Genomic DNA, 15,706 nt, shown 5'->3' with positions numbered 1-15,706 from the left:
AATCACATGTGATTTATCGTGCAGCCTTAATTTTTTTGTTTGTTTGTTGATCACAAAGTACAAAATAGATGAGGAAAACTAGGGTGCCGGGTGTATTCAAAGCGCCGCCATTACTGTCTAGAGTGCGTGGAATGGTGCGCTGTGATTGGTTGAGCGGATATATCACATTCTGCAGAAAAGGGAGACTGGCGTTTGTCGTGGTTTGGAAAAAAAAGGAGAAAACACGACAGAATAACTCGGCGGATATCGCATTTTGCGTAAAATTAAAAACTGACTTTTCAATACCGACCAGATACAATACTGATTTTGGCGTTAACTCAATTTTTTCAAAAATGGCGTTTATCGCGTTTTGGAACCAAACTCTTCATATATACATCTATACAGTATATTGACCTGTTTATCTATGCATATGTATATATTTATATACGTAAGAATTTTTTGTCTGATTTCCAGGGTCCAAAGAAGCGGGCTTCTGCTTTGGAGACTAACCCGTCCCTTAAGCCCGTTCACACTAGCAGCGACTTTTGTGGTTGCTAGTGGGCGTTCTCAATACTGGTTGCCTTGACAGCGAATCAGGTTTCTTGCCACTAAGTACAAACAGTTTGTACAAAAAGTTTGTTTATCTACGGCGCTGAGAGGAGAACGATCACAAAATGGCGTTTATCGCGTTTTGGAACCAAACTCTTCATATATACATCTATACAGTATATTGACCTGTTTATCTATGCATATGTATATATTTATATACGTAAGAATTTTTTGTCTGATTTCCAGGGTCCAAAGAAGCGGGCTTCTGCTTTGGAGACTAACCCGTCCCTTAAGCCCGTTCACACTAGCAGCGACTTTTGTGGTTGCTAGTGGGCGTTCTCAATACTGGTTGCCTTGACAGCGAATCAGGTTTCTTGCCGCTAAGTACAAACATTTTGGAGGCAAAAGACTAAATATAATCTAAATCTATATTAAATCCGTACATACAAACAAAAATGAATGAGAAACAGCCTACTTTCTTCCATTGCGTTTGTTTATCTACGGCGCTGAGAGGAGAACAATCACATGAGCTCTACCGTCTTCTTTCCTATTGGCTGTCGCTCCCAAAAGTCGCTCTTCATTTGCATAAAGTTGAAGGATTCCAAACTTTGTCGCATCGCTGGACATGCCCCATCCGGTCGCCAACGGCCGCTGTCGCTCGTGTGGTTTACCTGTTCTTAAATACAAACACAGTCGTGCTCAATTTGAGTAAACATTACTTAAAGAAACAAATCTTTGTATTAGTTCAGCCAGGGAACCAGTTCAGGTTAAAAGGCACGTCACTTAAAAATGGTAGTGATGCTAACAATTTATCATCTTATTTGTTTTCAGTCTCTAGCAGAGGAAAGCAGACACCCAAAAGAAGACCATGGACAAAAGCAGAGGTGAACGCTGTGATGCGACACTTCAGATCTCACGCCAGTAAAGGTCACCTGGCGTCAATGAGAGAATGTGAGGTCTGCAAAAGGTGTGAGCATCCAGTCCTACAAAACAGGACAGTTCAAAACATCAGAGACTTTGTTAGGAACCGAGGGCTTACCTTTAAAGGAAAACTCCACTATTTTCACAGCTCTGGGGATGAATAAAGGTCTTCTGAAGCGAAGCGATGCGTTTGTGTAAGAAAAATATCCATATTTACAACTTAATAAACCTTAATCTCTAGCTTCCGCTAACTGACGTACGCGCATTCACGAGAGAGTGGTGTCCAGCGGATGACGGAGACTGTCTTAAATAACTGGGAGGGTAAGAGTGATTCTTAGCTTTAAGAAATTTGATAACTTGCTTTTTCGTCTAGAAACACACAGCGTCTCCCTGACATGGCTGCTTCAACACTAACTGCGGTTACTGAAACCACGCCTTCTTTCTTTGCGTGCACATTTGGGCGCATTATGCAAATATTTCCACATAGTGAGGTAGATATGTGGGGGCATGTTAGAACGAGCCGTTTTGGGGGGGCGTGGCAGAGTCTTAACTTTGATAAAGAATATCTCTTTGGTTTTGAGACTTTAATCTTTGCAACTTCAGGGATCTTATCTATGCACAATCAGCTTGTAACACTCCAAAGAGAAAGGAAAACTTGAAATCGCATCATATGACCCCTTTAAGACTAAAATGGCACTTTGAGAAGCTTGATAAATACGGGCCCTAACTTTAAAAAATTAAGGAGGGAGAGGGTAGTGAATGATGTCCCGGGTCGCTAAAGACCTGAGGTATGCATTTAAGAGTTAATTACAGTTTAGTTTACATTAATTTAAATTTTAATCAATTTTATCTTGTTTATCGTCATTCTTAGATGATTTGTGTCAATTTCCAACCAGTAAGTTGCCAGTACGCTATTTGGCTGTTTAGTACAACCATGTCAAGTAGGTGAAAAAAAACCCTTCTTGTACCACTTAGTGGTTTTTGTGGTGCACTCAATAAAACCAGTCATCATGTCAGGTTTGTCACCTGCCCCCATCTTTTTTGTTGTACTCTAGCACACACACTGGCTTCATCTTTGGTTGCCCAGTGATGTGATCGAACTTCCCTGTGGCTGCCATTCCTGTTGGGTGGACTGTGGTAAGGACATGGACATCCCTCTTGTCGTGCCATTTGACTGCCAACTGTGATCCATTTCCTCCGAATTCTACCTCTCCCTTTGTCATTTTACAAGTGAATGTTGGCATACTTTTCCTGTTTACATGCACAGTCCCACAGGCCCCAGTGCCAAGAGACAGGAGGTGATGGAAAAGTGTGGGACTGCTGTACCAGTTGTCCACATAAAGGACATGACCCTTTCTGAGGGAAGTTTCGTTGTATGCCTGTCACTTCTCTTGGTGCTCTCTCACGAGGTAAACTTTGTCTCCAGGAATTTGTCGTGGAGTAACAATAGACTTGGCCTGCTTCTTCCTTATTCTGCTCTGCTGCTTGACTTTCCTCCTGTAAGAACATTTTCTATGCTTCTCTCTTTCTGTCAGATCTGCTACTACCTTGACTTTCCATTGCTCTCTTAAAACTCTCCATTTCTGACGGCCCTTTCACAAAAAAAGCCTTCCTCGTCACAGGATCAGAATCTCGCCGAACAGAACAGAACTAAACAGCAAACTGACCTTAACCGAACAATGACACTTATAGCTTTTTATTATTATTATTGATCTCTGTTGCATCACTGAATCATTATGTGCTTGTTTATCACTGTAAAGCTGCTTTGAAACAATCTATATTGTATAAAGTACTATATAAATAAAGGTGATCTGTAGGAATATGTGCATAAAATTCCATTTTTGTTTGCTACTGTCCACTATGTTACCTTTACTGGGTAACACAGTTGACAGGTAACTTAGTTGACATTTTTTAGTGTTTTGGGCCTATACTCAACATGGAGAAAGGGAAAACCATTCCTTTTTGAAGGGGGGTTTTCTAGTGGGTAACTAACAGTGTGTTTACACCAGGCGCGAATGTAATTATTCACGCGAGTAGATTACATACAAAGTCAACGCAAAGACGCGAATAGAGGCGAATTCGCGCCAGGCGACGCGAAATGCGTGACGCGTTTGCCGCGAACGCACAATATTCGCCTCAATCGCGTCTTCCGCGCAAGTTCAAAAATTTCAACTCGAGCGGAAAATTCGCATGACGCGTTCTCGCGCAAGCCAATCAGCGAAGAGTTTCTTGACACGTCCAGTTGAATCAGACAATAGAAGAGAGCATTATTGCAGCCGTCTGTTATTATATAGGTCAGGAGATAGAAAACAATTAAAATCAGTTGTAGTGGTAGTTGTATTTTATTTTGTTGCATGGCTACAGAGATGCTGCTATCAATAATAAAAATTATAGTAATATCACTGTATACAGTAGTAAAATGTAACACACACATTAATACAGGATCCTAGCATTATTCATCCTCCTCTGGATGGTGCTGTGAAACCAGACACGTCGGCGTTTGGCTTTCCATTGCATCTGGGACTTTTTGACAACAGGTACAAAACAGTGATTGTAGTTATCTCCACCATGGTTGATCGCGGTTTTTATTCGCGCGAGTGACACGGAAAACATCCCGCGAGTAATCTAGAGCGAGTGACGCGATGCGCATATTCGCTTCGCGTCTGGTGTGAACACACCATTAGTTGACAATAGTTTTTCGGACACAAATAAAACAAGTTATAGCACAATAAATACTTATTATTTTTGAAGAGCACACCCAAAATGTTTTGATTACCTAATCTAACTGAAGGCAAAGCTATGAAATTAATTAATATTTGAGGTAATTTTCATGCTTAAACGCAGAGTAGAATGAGCAGTTTTACAAAATCGGACAGCTGAATACCAGGGTTGTATGTGATATGAACATCATTTTTGAACAAAAGATATGACTTTTTCAACATATAGTACTGTGATTGGGAACAATATAATTTTGTACTAGAAAATTAAGCATTGGGGATTTATATTGATGAAAATATATGAAAAATATACTTCACGGACGAGATGTACCCACAATTAAAGAACTGTAACTCTCCCCCTTTTTATTTTTGTGTTATGTGTTTCATTTTGTGTTCCATCTGATGTTTAATTTTGCTTTCTTCAAATATAACAATAAAAACAAATAAAAACAAATAAAAAGATGCCATCTAGATTACTATGTGTAAAGTCAGATGGTGTTTATGAGGGGCAGTGCATGGCCAGCTTTAATGGCTGTGAACACACACACACACACAGGTCTTGATCATAGATAATTGAAGTTAATCATTTAAATTACTGTATTCAACAAATCAACTATTTTTTTATCATTTCAAAAAGCACTTCATCATTATTTCCTACACCTGTAAAAATAAATCATAACATGAGATGCTATACTATAATCATATCTTTATAAATGTTGTACCTGAGACCAGGTAATGTATCTCCAGACTTAACGAATATTGCATCACTCCCTTTACCAAATACTTTCCTATTTTTAGTTTAAAAGAAGTATACTAATGGCACACTTGAATAAACTTCTTTTTCGTAAGGGTCTTCATTGACACGCTCTGGTTCTGATAATCTGAAATGGGCTATAACCAAACGGATTTGAAGACTTTATTAGAGATGAGGAGACTTTATGGTTTTATTGTTTTCAATAAATATTAAACTTAAAAATGTTGTCTAGTCCAACCACACATTGGTGGGCTGAGTTAGTGTAAAAAGCCTCTGCCAACAAGGCGGGCTATTTTAGACAGTCCATAAAGTTTTACCTACATACTGATTCACAAAAATTCCTTCCTAGAAGCATTTATAAATTATCTATTAAACATTTAAAGATATCCTGTATTGTAAAGAATCGATTCTGTCGGTACACGTGTGTGTGTGTACTTTCAACTCTAGTTTTACTCTTTATTGATTTTAATTTTTGAGTTTATTATTTTTAGAGGCACTTGATGTTTTGGTTAAAATAAGATAAGTGTGTTTAAAATGTGATATAAATGTGAATACCATTGTTGCACCATGTGGTACAATGACATAGCGATCTATAAAAATCTGTGTATAAGCTAGTTTTTGCCTTAAAATACATATTGTCCATTCACTTCTCCCAATTATTAAAAAAAATTACTTCATCATCATACAACAAATTAAAATCCTATTTCCTGATCTTACTAAGACCATTATTTATTATTTTTAATTTTTTAATTAATGCTCGGGTCTCTTCTTCAAAACTCTTCACACAGTTCTTTTAGTAACCAACTTTCAGCTTGGCACAGCAGTTGGACATTTAAGATGCACCGAAACAAACAAAACAGCTTAATTTATGCCTCAAATTAAAGTAAAATTCTGTCATCATTTACTCATTTCAAACCTGTATGATTTTCTTACTTTTGTGGAATGTAAAAAAAAAGAAAGCTATTTTAAAGAATGCTTACACTGTTTTTCAAAGGCATCAATGGGGACCAGCTACAGTTAGCAATATTCTTCAAACTATTTTCTTATTAACCTATGTCTTCATGTACTGCATGTGAGCAACACTGGCCTCATATATGACATGAGAAATTCAAGTCTCACCCATTAGAAGTGCTTCTGCAAACTAGTAAATTGTGGAGGGTTGATCTGACGGGCCACTGTGAGAACACTTTTTCTGTTGTTGTGCTTGCCCTCAAGTCTCAGGTGTTTATCCTTCAAAAAAAAAAGTAGTTATGTTTATCTGTAAAAATTAAGTCAGAATCAAATCTCAGCTTTGAGTAGAATAGAAAGAAACTGTGTGGGAGTTGTAGCTCTTTTAACTAGAGACCACTGTTCAAATGGCTTCAAAAGTAACTGGACAGAAATGCATGTCAAACAAAATCATATTCAATATTATCTGTAAGATCTTACACAATCTTGAGTGCAGGGGTGTCATTAGTACAGGGGGCCATAATGATCTCCCCCAAGGCCCCCACAATTTCTACTGAAGGACCAATGCAGTACAGGGGGCCCAGAAAACCTAGATATGTTTCCATATTTAAAGACTTTTTAAGACAAATTGCAGAATTTGTGGCATTTCTCCGTATTGTCATTTTTATTTCAGATCCACGGGGTTGCTTAGTTTTATTTTTCATATTTCCAGCATTTAACCTAAAAATTCACAGTATAATTCACAATGAGCAAAATATGAATTCACTTTCTCTAAGTTAATCAATTTGAGTTATCTTTTTTCTTGTAGTCCTCCTGCTGCCCCACAATAACGCGGAGTTGTGGGAGACTGGAAATTGGGAAACAGTCTGAATTTATTGTTGGTCTGTCCTCAGTAGTAGATAATTTTTTAAGATCTCATTTGTTCTTTAATCATTTCTTGATTTGCAAGAATTTTGAGTATGCCACTTAATTCAAATCACTGTAAATATATGAATAACTGGATACTATATATATATTCGAGGAAACCTTTAAAGGAACACGCCACTATTTTTTAAAATAGGCTCATTTTCCAACTCCCCTAGAGTTAAACAGTGGAGTTTTACCGTTTTCAAATCCATTCAGCCGTTCTCCGGGTCTGGCGGTAGCACTTTTAGCTGTAGCTTAGCATAGATAATTTAATCTGATTAGACCGTTAGCATCTCGCTCAAAACTGACCAAAGAGTTTCGATATTTTTCTTATTTTATTATATTATTATTTTTGTTTTGTTTGGTTTTGCAGATTGATAAAATTATTCTTTTATTTATTTTTTACTATAGTACAAGATTCATTGTAAAATAAAGTTAATGTTAAAAATGATTAACTTTCATTTCTGGAAAAAAGTATATAGGAGTAACTTCTGTAATTAAAGATGTCATCAAATCACGAGTCTGTTTTCAGCAGTTAGGCTATCATTTAAACATCAAAAACATGATACTCTTCAATAATATAATTAAAGGGGTCGTATGATGCTGCTAAAAATCACATTATTTTGTGTATTTGGTGTAATGAAATGTGTTTATGTGGTTTAAGCTTAAAAAAACACATTATTTTCCACATACTGTATACTATTGTTTCTCCTCTATGCCCCGCCTTTCTGAAACGCGTAGATTTTTACGAAGCTCATCGGTCTGAAAAGCGAGGTGTGCTCTGATTTGCCAGCTATCCAGTGCGTTGTGATTGGCCGAATACCTCAAGCGTGAGACGGAAATGTTACGCCCCTCACATACTGTGATGCCGTGTCCCGGCCGGAGCGACGAGACAAAAACATTAAAACCCATTATAAACGAGGCATTTGTTGCATCCAGTGGGGACATAATTACGGATTATAATGACTTATACTGTCTTTTTACGCGTTGCGTTTTGTATTGCGCCGCATAAACATAAAACCATGCATTTGCAAACCGTCTGCATTTGTGATCGAAGAAATGACAAACTACAAGCGCTACTCTACACTGCTCAAAACTGAATCGTCAGTGGCAAATTCTTTAAATATAAAAAAGAATAAAAGTTACGCCTTCTTTCTTTGCGTGAACATTTGGGCGGCGTTATGCAAATCTTCCCACATAGTGAGGTAGATATGTGAGGGCGTGTTAGAACGAGCCGTTTTAGGTAGGTGTGGTTAACTCTTAACTTTTATAAAGAATATCTCTTTGGATTTGAGACTTTAGTCTTTGCAACTTTACAGATCTTCTTTATGCACCAAGAGCTTGTAACACTCCAAAGAGAAAGAAAAATTGAAATCGCATCATATGACCCCTTTAAACATAGGCTACAATTAGGCCTATGTATTCAGAATCAGAATGAGCTTTTATTCGCCAAGTGTGCGCAAACACACAAGGAATTAGTTTTTTTAAGGAGCTCTTGGTACATAGCTACATGCATACATACATACATATATACATCTGACATGAGAACAGAACATTTAAATAAGCAAGACTTAACAATAAATAATAATAATGTGTATGAAACTGGAACAGAAGATTTATGTACAGGTTTGTGCATTATTTACTCTATATACAGCTGTATTAAAAAAAAATCCCCAAGCATGAAAAATTTAATATTGAAAATTAAAATATGAAAATGAATATTGAAAATTAAAATAGCATGAAAATATTCCCCATGCATGAAGAAAATAAGGTTGAATCCTAGGAGCTCTATGTTATAGAGCGATGAATGCAGCCAAGGAAAACATGAAGAATTGGAAAAGAAAGTGGAAAATAACAGGTAAGACAAATAAATTAATTCTACCCATTTACATATCAAACTGTTGGTAAGTCGACAAGAAAAGTTATTTAGGTAAAATAATTATTTTAGTTAATGCATTTAAGACTGCTATACCATGTGCAGCTCAAAAAAAAATTGAATAAAAAAGTGTAAATAACCACACAAGCAAGTGTCGATCAAATGAGCACATGATCGAGTGACATGACTTTAGGGCACGCAGCATGTATCTATGGCAACGCTCAGCTGCGTAGTGATGTGTGGAGTAGCGTAGGGGTGTGTGCGATGTAAAACACTTCTCTGAAAAGGCTAAAAAACACGAATCTAGCAAAGCTCATCTTACCTGTGCAATGACGCTAGCCATGCTTGGACAAGCTTATATAGCAACAGTTAGATGAGAGCTATGGTGTTGGTGTGCGAAACCACAATAAGGAAGTGGATAAAAATAGGCACATTCTCTCGAAGTTAATAGACCAATTTCAGTGTTTGCAAACAGTGATGTGACATGCGTCTTCACAACAGCGCCAAAATTTAAAGAGCCCTCACTACTGCGCGAACATCAGCAATGTTTCACGTAATTCTTACCACTTTCATCAGCGATTAAACATCTTTTTACAGCCGATTCACGAAATCATCTCATCGATTTACAATGTTTAAACTTTCAATAAGTCAGCCGTTCACTTAGATCATGTTAAACAAGTGCAATTTAACCACAATGAACAATGTTTTTCCCTGAGGTACTTACACTTGAAAAGAGCCGTGTCGCCGCCTTCTGCCATTTTCGAATATGACGCCTCCTCTCCCGTGGCCTCATGGGATAGTAAAGTGTCCATCGTATGCATGCTACGGAATTCGGGCGGAAGTAGTAGGTCATCCGGGTACTTCTCGCCTACTGTTTTTCGAATACTATGAATTCGGACGCAGCTCTGGTGATTTTCTCAGATGCCGCCTTGAGTTTTCGCTTTCGTCTGTCTAAAAGGTATTTATACCAGGTGCGTCTCGTCTGAATAGCCAAAATATTCAGCCACTTGAAAACATAGAACTCTATATAAACTGAACCAGTCCTAAACTGTTAACTCGAAAATGTTCATCATTCCAAAAATATTTTCGGAGTTTCTAGACTGTTTTAAGTCATAAAGTGAGATGGATATGTTGAAATTTAGCGCATTGCTTCGGTTGACAGGTTGGATGTATATTAATGACTGTACTAAGCGGGGCCTCCCGAGCTCAACAGCGCCACACATTTTCTCAATATAAATTTGTGGTGAAAAATGGAAATGCAGCGCGCTCTAATTTAGAGCCATATGGGCAGACTACCCCGCTTGCTTTTACATTATGTAAACGTAGTTCCGGACAATATTATATCAATCCGCATCAGCAAGTGTATATAAGTCTGTGTCAGTTAACCAAATGCATCAGACCGTGAAGATGGCGAGTGGTACAGACCATCCTGCGTGTAATAGTGTCGAGTTTCTGTTACAGAATTCGTTTGAGACACTGTCAGTAAGTGAGAAATTAGCGATCAAACAACTTGGCCCCGACAAACCAGATATAAAAATTGTACAGCAAACAAAGTACAATGGTAGGTCATTCAATAGAACATTTTCCAAGTCGTGGTATGAGAAGAAGTCTTGGCTGTCTGGCTGTGCTAAACGAAATGACGTTTTCTGTTTCCCATACTTGCTTGTCCGTTCTTCTTTAACGGGGACAGAGCGATGTGTGGAGTAGCGTAGGGGTGTGTGCGATGTAAAACACTTCTCTGAAAAGGCTAAAAAACACGAATCTAGCAAAGCTCATCTTACCTGTGCAATGACGCTTCTTCGGAAATCTACGGGTGACGTCACGGACACTACATCCATGTTTTTATACAGTCTATGGTTTTAACGTAGCAGTCTATGCAAGCCATGGAATAAAAAAGGAAATTTTGAGTTTACATTTCAAAATTCAGATTTTTTCTTTAAATTCCAGGCTTATATCTGGTAAAAATTATTTGCATTCCGATTCTGACATCCAAAGGCACAACAATACATTTTTTTTCTCATATTCCGTGGATTTTACCCGCTTCCCTCCACTTCTTCCCAGTGTTTCCCAATTAAAAATCTCCAAGGTGCTGTTAGAGCAGTTGCGTGTAGTTAGCTCTCCTGACAGTGAATTTGACAAGGGGAGACTTATTGCACAAACATTTGATGGGGCTAATGTGATGAGAGGAGCATCTGGAGGAGTGCGTAGGAAATTACAGGACGTTTACACGAATGCACATTTTGTGCATTGCCATGCACACCAATTAAATCTGATAATGAAGCAAGCTGTTTCCGGTATGGCACCTGTCCAATGTTTCTTCTCTGATCTTGGTGGTTTTTCCATCGTTTTTTCGAGATCCCCAAAAAGAACAGCAGTTTTGGATGAAATAGTAGGGAAACGGCTACCACGGTCATCTCAGACACGTTGGAATTTTAGCAGCCGTGCTGTCAGTACAGTTTATGAAAATCAAGCCATTCTACTGGAATGTTTTGAATCTATCCAGTCATCTCGAGGCTTTGATTCAGTCATTGTTAGGGAGGCTAAAGGTTTCTGTCGAATGCTTTCTGATCACGGATTTCTCTTCTTTTTGGATCTGTTTCATTTAATTATGCCCCGTGTTGGCATCCTTTATGCACAGCTTCAAATGCGAGGAATTGACGCAGTAGAGGCACACAGAGTTACAAGAAGTTTTGTGGATTCCATAGGCAAAATCTGCGATGATATTCCATCTCTGTGCGCAAAATATACTGGCGTGGATGCTCAGCCTAAACAAAAGTGTGCACCCAATTTACAACAGATCGCATATGAAGTTTGCGACACTGTAATAGCCAATGCCAAAGATAGGTTTTCAATAGAAAAACGTTTAACACATGAGTCATCGAAAAATGTGCTAATATGACACAGAAAGTGTCCTCATAAACCATGTTTACGTTGTAGTACCCAAACCACAGCTGACAACCAGAGACGCACACACACACACACACACACACACACACACACACACACACGGAAAGAGCACCGCAACTTTACAATTGTTCAATTAAAATAAACATATTTTGCTCCATACAACGTGTCTGATGGGTCTTTGATTAGCCTAGAAGTAAAATAAAATGACATTCAGAGGACTTAAAGGGTTACTCCACCCCAAAATGAAAATGTTGTCATTAATCACTTACCCCCATATCGTTCCAAACCCGTAAAAGCTTCGTTCGTCTTCGGAACACAATTTAAGATATTTTGGATGAAAACAGGGAGGCTTGTGACTGTCCCATTTCTGCCAAGTAAATTACACTGTCAAGTTCCAGAAAAGTATGAAAGACACATACAGTCTTTCATACACGGATGCGCTGTTTTCTTTCAAATCAACAGCGCTGCATAGATGTGCTGTTTCGTTCAAATCAAAGCGTAAATACACGTAGAAAACGTATCCTTGTGGTGCGGCTGACACAGAAGAGCGTAAGCTGCCTGCGTTCAGCTCATATTCTCCAAAATGGCGCTACGGTGACGCGGAGAGACATGGAGGAGACTAATTGTTGTGTTAAGTCGTTATTTTTGTTTTCTTTGCGTACAAAAAGTATTCTCATCACTTCATAACGTTACGGTTGAACCACTGATGGCAGCTGGACTATTCTGACGATGCTTTTCATACTTTTCTGGACCTTGACAGTGTAATTTACTTGGCAGTCAATGGGACAGTCACAAGCCTCCCGGTTTTCATCCAAAATATCTTAAATCGTGTTCCGAAGATGAACGAAGCTTTTACGGGTTTGGAATGACTAATGTCAATTTAAATGTTCATTTTGGGGTGGAGTATCCCTTTAAAGCCAAAGTCCCCTAAACGTCCCGAATGGCCGCTGCACGTCCTGTGAACGTCCTTCGCGGACGTCCGCTCGACGTCAAGGGGACCCTACACGCTGACGTCCGGGGGACGTTCGCAGAGGCCATTTAGGGGACGTCCTGGGGACCTTTTTTGTTAGCTGGGGAGATACTCAGCTACTCATCCGCGGCGATGCGTGTTGCATTAGCGCTGTCATATCTTACTATAACATGCCATATAGCCTATGAAACGCTCTCACACGTTTATTATTTTAATAATTTGGGAAGAGTAAAATTTGCATATGTGGTTTCAACAACCAGATGCATTCACACTTGTCCAGTTTCATCTGGAATGCAGCCCAGACCACACCTCTTGAAATGGTTTGAGCGATTAGATTTAAATCCGTCTCGAAAGCGTTTCGGAGGGCATTTACTCCTGGTCTTTTCACAATCCGATAGTTATCCGATCAGAGAAAATGCATGAAGTGGCCAGGTGTCCTGTGGTGAATTGTGTGAATTTTCACTGCTGTGACTTATTCTACAGCTCAAGTCAAACCTTACATTGAATTATTTTGCATTTATACAACTTTTACCTTGGTTCTCAATTCCTGTCCAGGCTCTGCATATTTGTCGTATTTCTTTTATCTGTTACACTCAGTTCAGTTCATGCAGCTCTTTTCTACAGAGCTGATGGTCTGAATCAGAGGAGTTAGATAAGAAAAACTGCTAAATTTGCAGAGCTGTGGGGCACATGGCGCGGAATTAAGAACCGCTGATATAAAGGAAGTTGTGGCCTTGCAGGAACTCAATGCGATAACATTTAGATCTTGTGATATGAGGGATAAAAAGATAAAAAGCCACACGTCAACATCTTAAAGATGTGTGGTTGTTTTCACACTTTTTTACTCACCAGCTCTAACATCAACACATCTCTTATTTTATCACTAAACCTGTTTTGAAGAGTTTGTCTTTTCATATTTGACAAACTGTTCATATTTGACTGAAAATGATTTGGTTCTGTTTGTGCTTGTGGTGTCTAGTTGGTGAGTTTTAAACATTTTTATGAGTTCTGCAACAGATTCAGGGATTTTTCCCCCCTAAATGTATTTTATGTAACAACACTGAAGCTCAAATACTAGCAGCACTAGTTTTCATTGGAGACATTATTGTCATCTGAAGTAAAATGTGTTTTCTGTTTATGATGTTCGGAGCGCAAATTAAATTCAGTGTTTTATTCCAAATCACCACAAAGATGTATTTCAAATGTAAACTTCAAACCATTTACATTAGTGAACCATTAGTATGTTATTAGTAGTTCTTATTCTGTTTCTGTTTGCTCTTCAGGCGTGTTTGGGGATACATATGGGCTGAAGGCAGTTTCAGTGATGGAGGGAGAATCTGTCACTTTACACACTGATAGAGAAATGAGAAATAATGATCGGATTCTGTGGAGGTTTGGACCGGAAAACACTTTAATAGCTGAAATCAATGTGGTGGACAGCAGCATGACTGTAAATGATGATTCTGATGGACGATTCAGAGGCAGAATGAAGGTGGATCGTCAGACCGGATGTCTGACCATCACAAACACCAGAATTGAACATGCTGGACGTTATGAACTACAGACCAACCCCATGAAGAAGTTTTTCATTCTCACAGTCTACGGCGAGTTCAATATCAGTTTCATCTGTTGTGTCCATGTGTTTGTTCGGGATATTATTCTTCACTTTAGTGAATTCAATACTACCATCATGAAGGAATAGTTTTGTGCATCGTGTGTGTGTGTGTGTGTGTGTGTGTGTGTGTGTGTGTGTGTGTGAGAGAGAGAGAGAGAGAGAGAGAGACAGGGTGACAGTGGAGTCAGCTGTCTTAACCGTGGCTTGTGTACTTCACACACATACCAGCTTCATCACTGTGTCTGTCACACGACTCTCTTCCCCTTTCGGGCTCTGTCTTTACATTTATTTTGAAAGATGAAGCTCGCGATTATGGTAAGGGGCGTTACATTTCCGACGAGTGCTTGCGGTGTTCAGCCAATCACAATGCACTGGGTCAGCTGGCCAATCAGAGCAGACTGCGCTTGTCGGAAGGAGGGACTTTGTAGAAAACGAAGCGTTTGAGAGAGGCGGGGCATAGAGGACCTACAATAATGTACAGTATTTGAAAAATAATGTGTTTTTTGAACATTAAAGCATGTCAACATATTCTGTTACACCAAATACACAAAATAATGATCTTTAAAAAAGCATCATATGACCCCTTTAATCTGTGACAAACACTGTTTCTGTTTGTTCTGCAGGTGTGGTTGGCGATAGGGATGAGATGAAGTCAGTTTCAGTGATGGAGGGAAACTCTGTCACTCTACACACTGATACTGAAATGAGCAACAATGATCTGATTCAGTGGAGGTTTGGAAACTATTTAATAGCTGAAATCAAGGAAACGGCCAACGGCATCACTATATATGATGATGTTCTTGAAGGGAGATTCAGAGACAGACTGCAGGTCGATGAGGAAACCGGATCTTTGACCTTTACAAATGCCAGAATTGAACACACTGGATTTTATCAACTACAGACCAACCATACGAAGAAGGTTTTCACTCTCAGTGTCTATGGTGAGTTGGTTATACCTTGTTTTTTTAATTTATTACAGTTTTCAAGTGGGTCTAAAGAAGTAGTGTATCGTTTACATGTTAAATAGGATGAGATACTTATTTAGAACCCTAAAATGAAAATGTCTTATTAATTCCCAAGTTTACATTAACCGTTAACTATCTATATCAGATTGTTTTTAACGCCGTTCTGAATGGTTCTTCCTCATCTACATCGCTAGGGCCTTTCGCACCGCTTTAGTTCCAGAACTAAATGTACAGTACTAAAGTACTGGGACGATTTTGCGCAAACTATTTTCCAGTACCATTTAAAGGGTTGCATTCGCACCGAGAGTATGTACTAAGAAGTGACACAAGCCGGTCGACAGCGTCATCATTTGTGTGCCGCGTTCAACAACAGAAACAAAGAAGAACAACATTAACAACAGGAGGATGAAGGACGCTGTGTTTTTGTTGTGTCTCGCGGGTTTCACAATAATGGACATGGAAAGTCGACGTATAGGCTACGTAAAGCGATTGAAAGAACGGAAAGGAGGACTAAGAATCTCCAACGACAACTGGCAGTGCTACATTTGCTACAAGTGCCTGCACTTCAGCGTCCGTCCATCTATCGCTGTTCTCCATAC

General features: G+C 38.9%; 1 protein-coding gene and 1 pseudogene across 1 annotated transcript in view; one reads left to right on the top strand and one right to left on the bottom strand.

Moving 5' to 3' along the window:
- Nucleotides 1-8,993, bottom strand: part of LOC107668069 (uncharacterized) — a 15,901-nt pseudogene extending 6,908 nt beyond the window's left edge.
- A 1,064-nt stretch (nucleotides 8,994-10,057) lies between these two features.
- LOC107668062 (uncharacterized) overlaps nucleotides 10,058-15,706 on the top strand; it is a 6,318-nt gene continuing 669 nt past the window's right edge. The window contains exons 1-3 of the mRNA XM_016459827.1: nucleotides 10,058-10,067; nucleotides 13,811-14,131; nucleotides 14,766-15,083. Coding sequence (XP_016315313.1) covers nucleotides 10,058-10,067; nucleotides 13,811-14,131; nucleotides 14,766-15,083 — 649 coding nt within the window. The remainder of the gene's footprint in view (nucleotides 10,068-13,810; nucleotides 14,132-14,765; nucleotides 15,084-15,706) is intronic.

This window comes from Sinocyclocheilus anshuiensis, unplaced genomic scaffold (assembly GCF_001515605.1).
Source record: "Sinocyclocheilus anshuiensis isolate Anshui unplaced genomic scaffold, SAMN03320099.WGS_v1.1 scaffold1030, whole genome shotgun sequence".
Taxonomy (NCBI): domain Eukaryota; kingdom Metazoa; phylum Chordata; class Actinopteri; order Cypriniformes; family Cyprinidae; genus Sinocyclocheilus; species Sinocyclocheilus anshuiensis.
The sequence above is the reverse complement of the archived record's forward strand: the minus strand, read 5'-3'. Positions and strand labels throughout refer to the sequence as shown.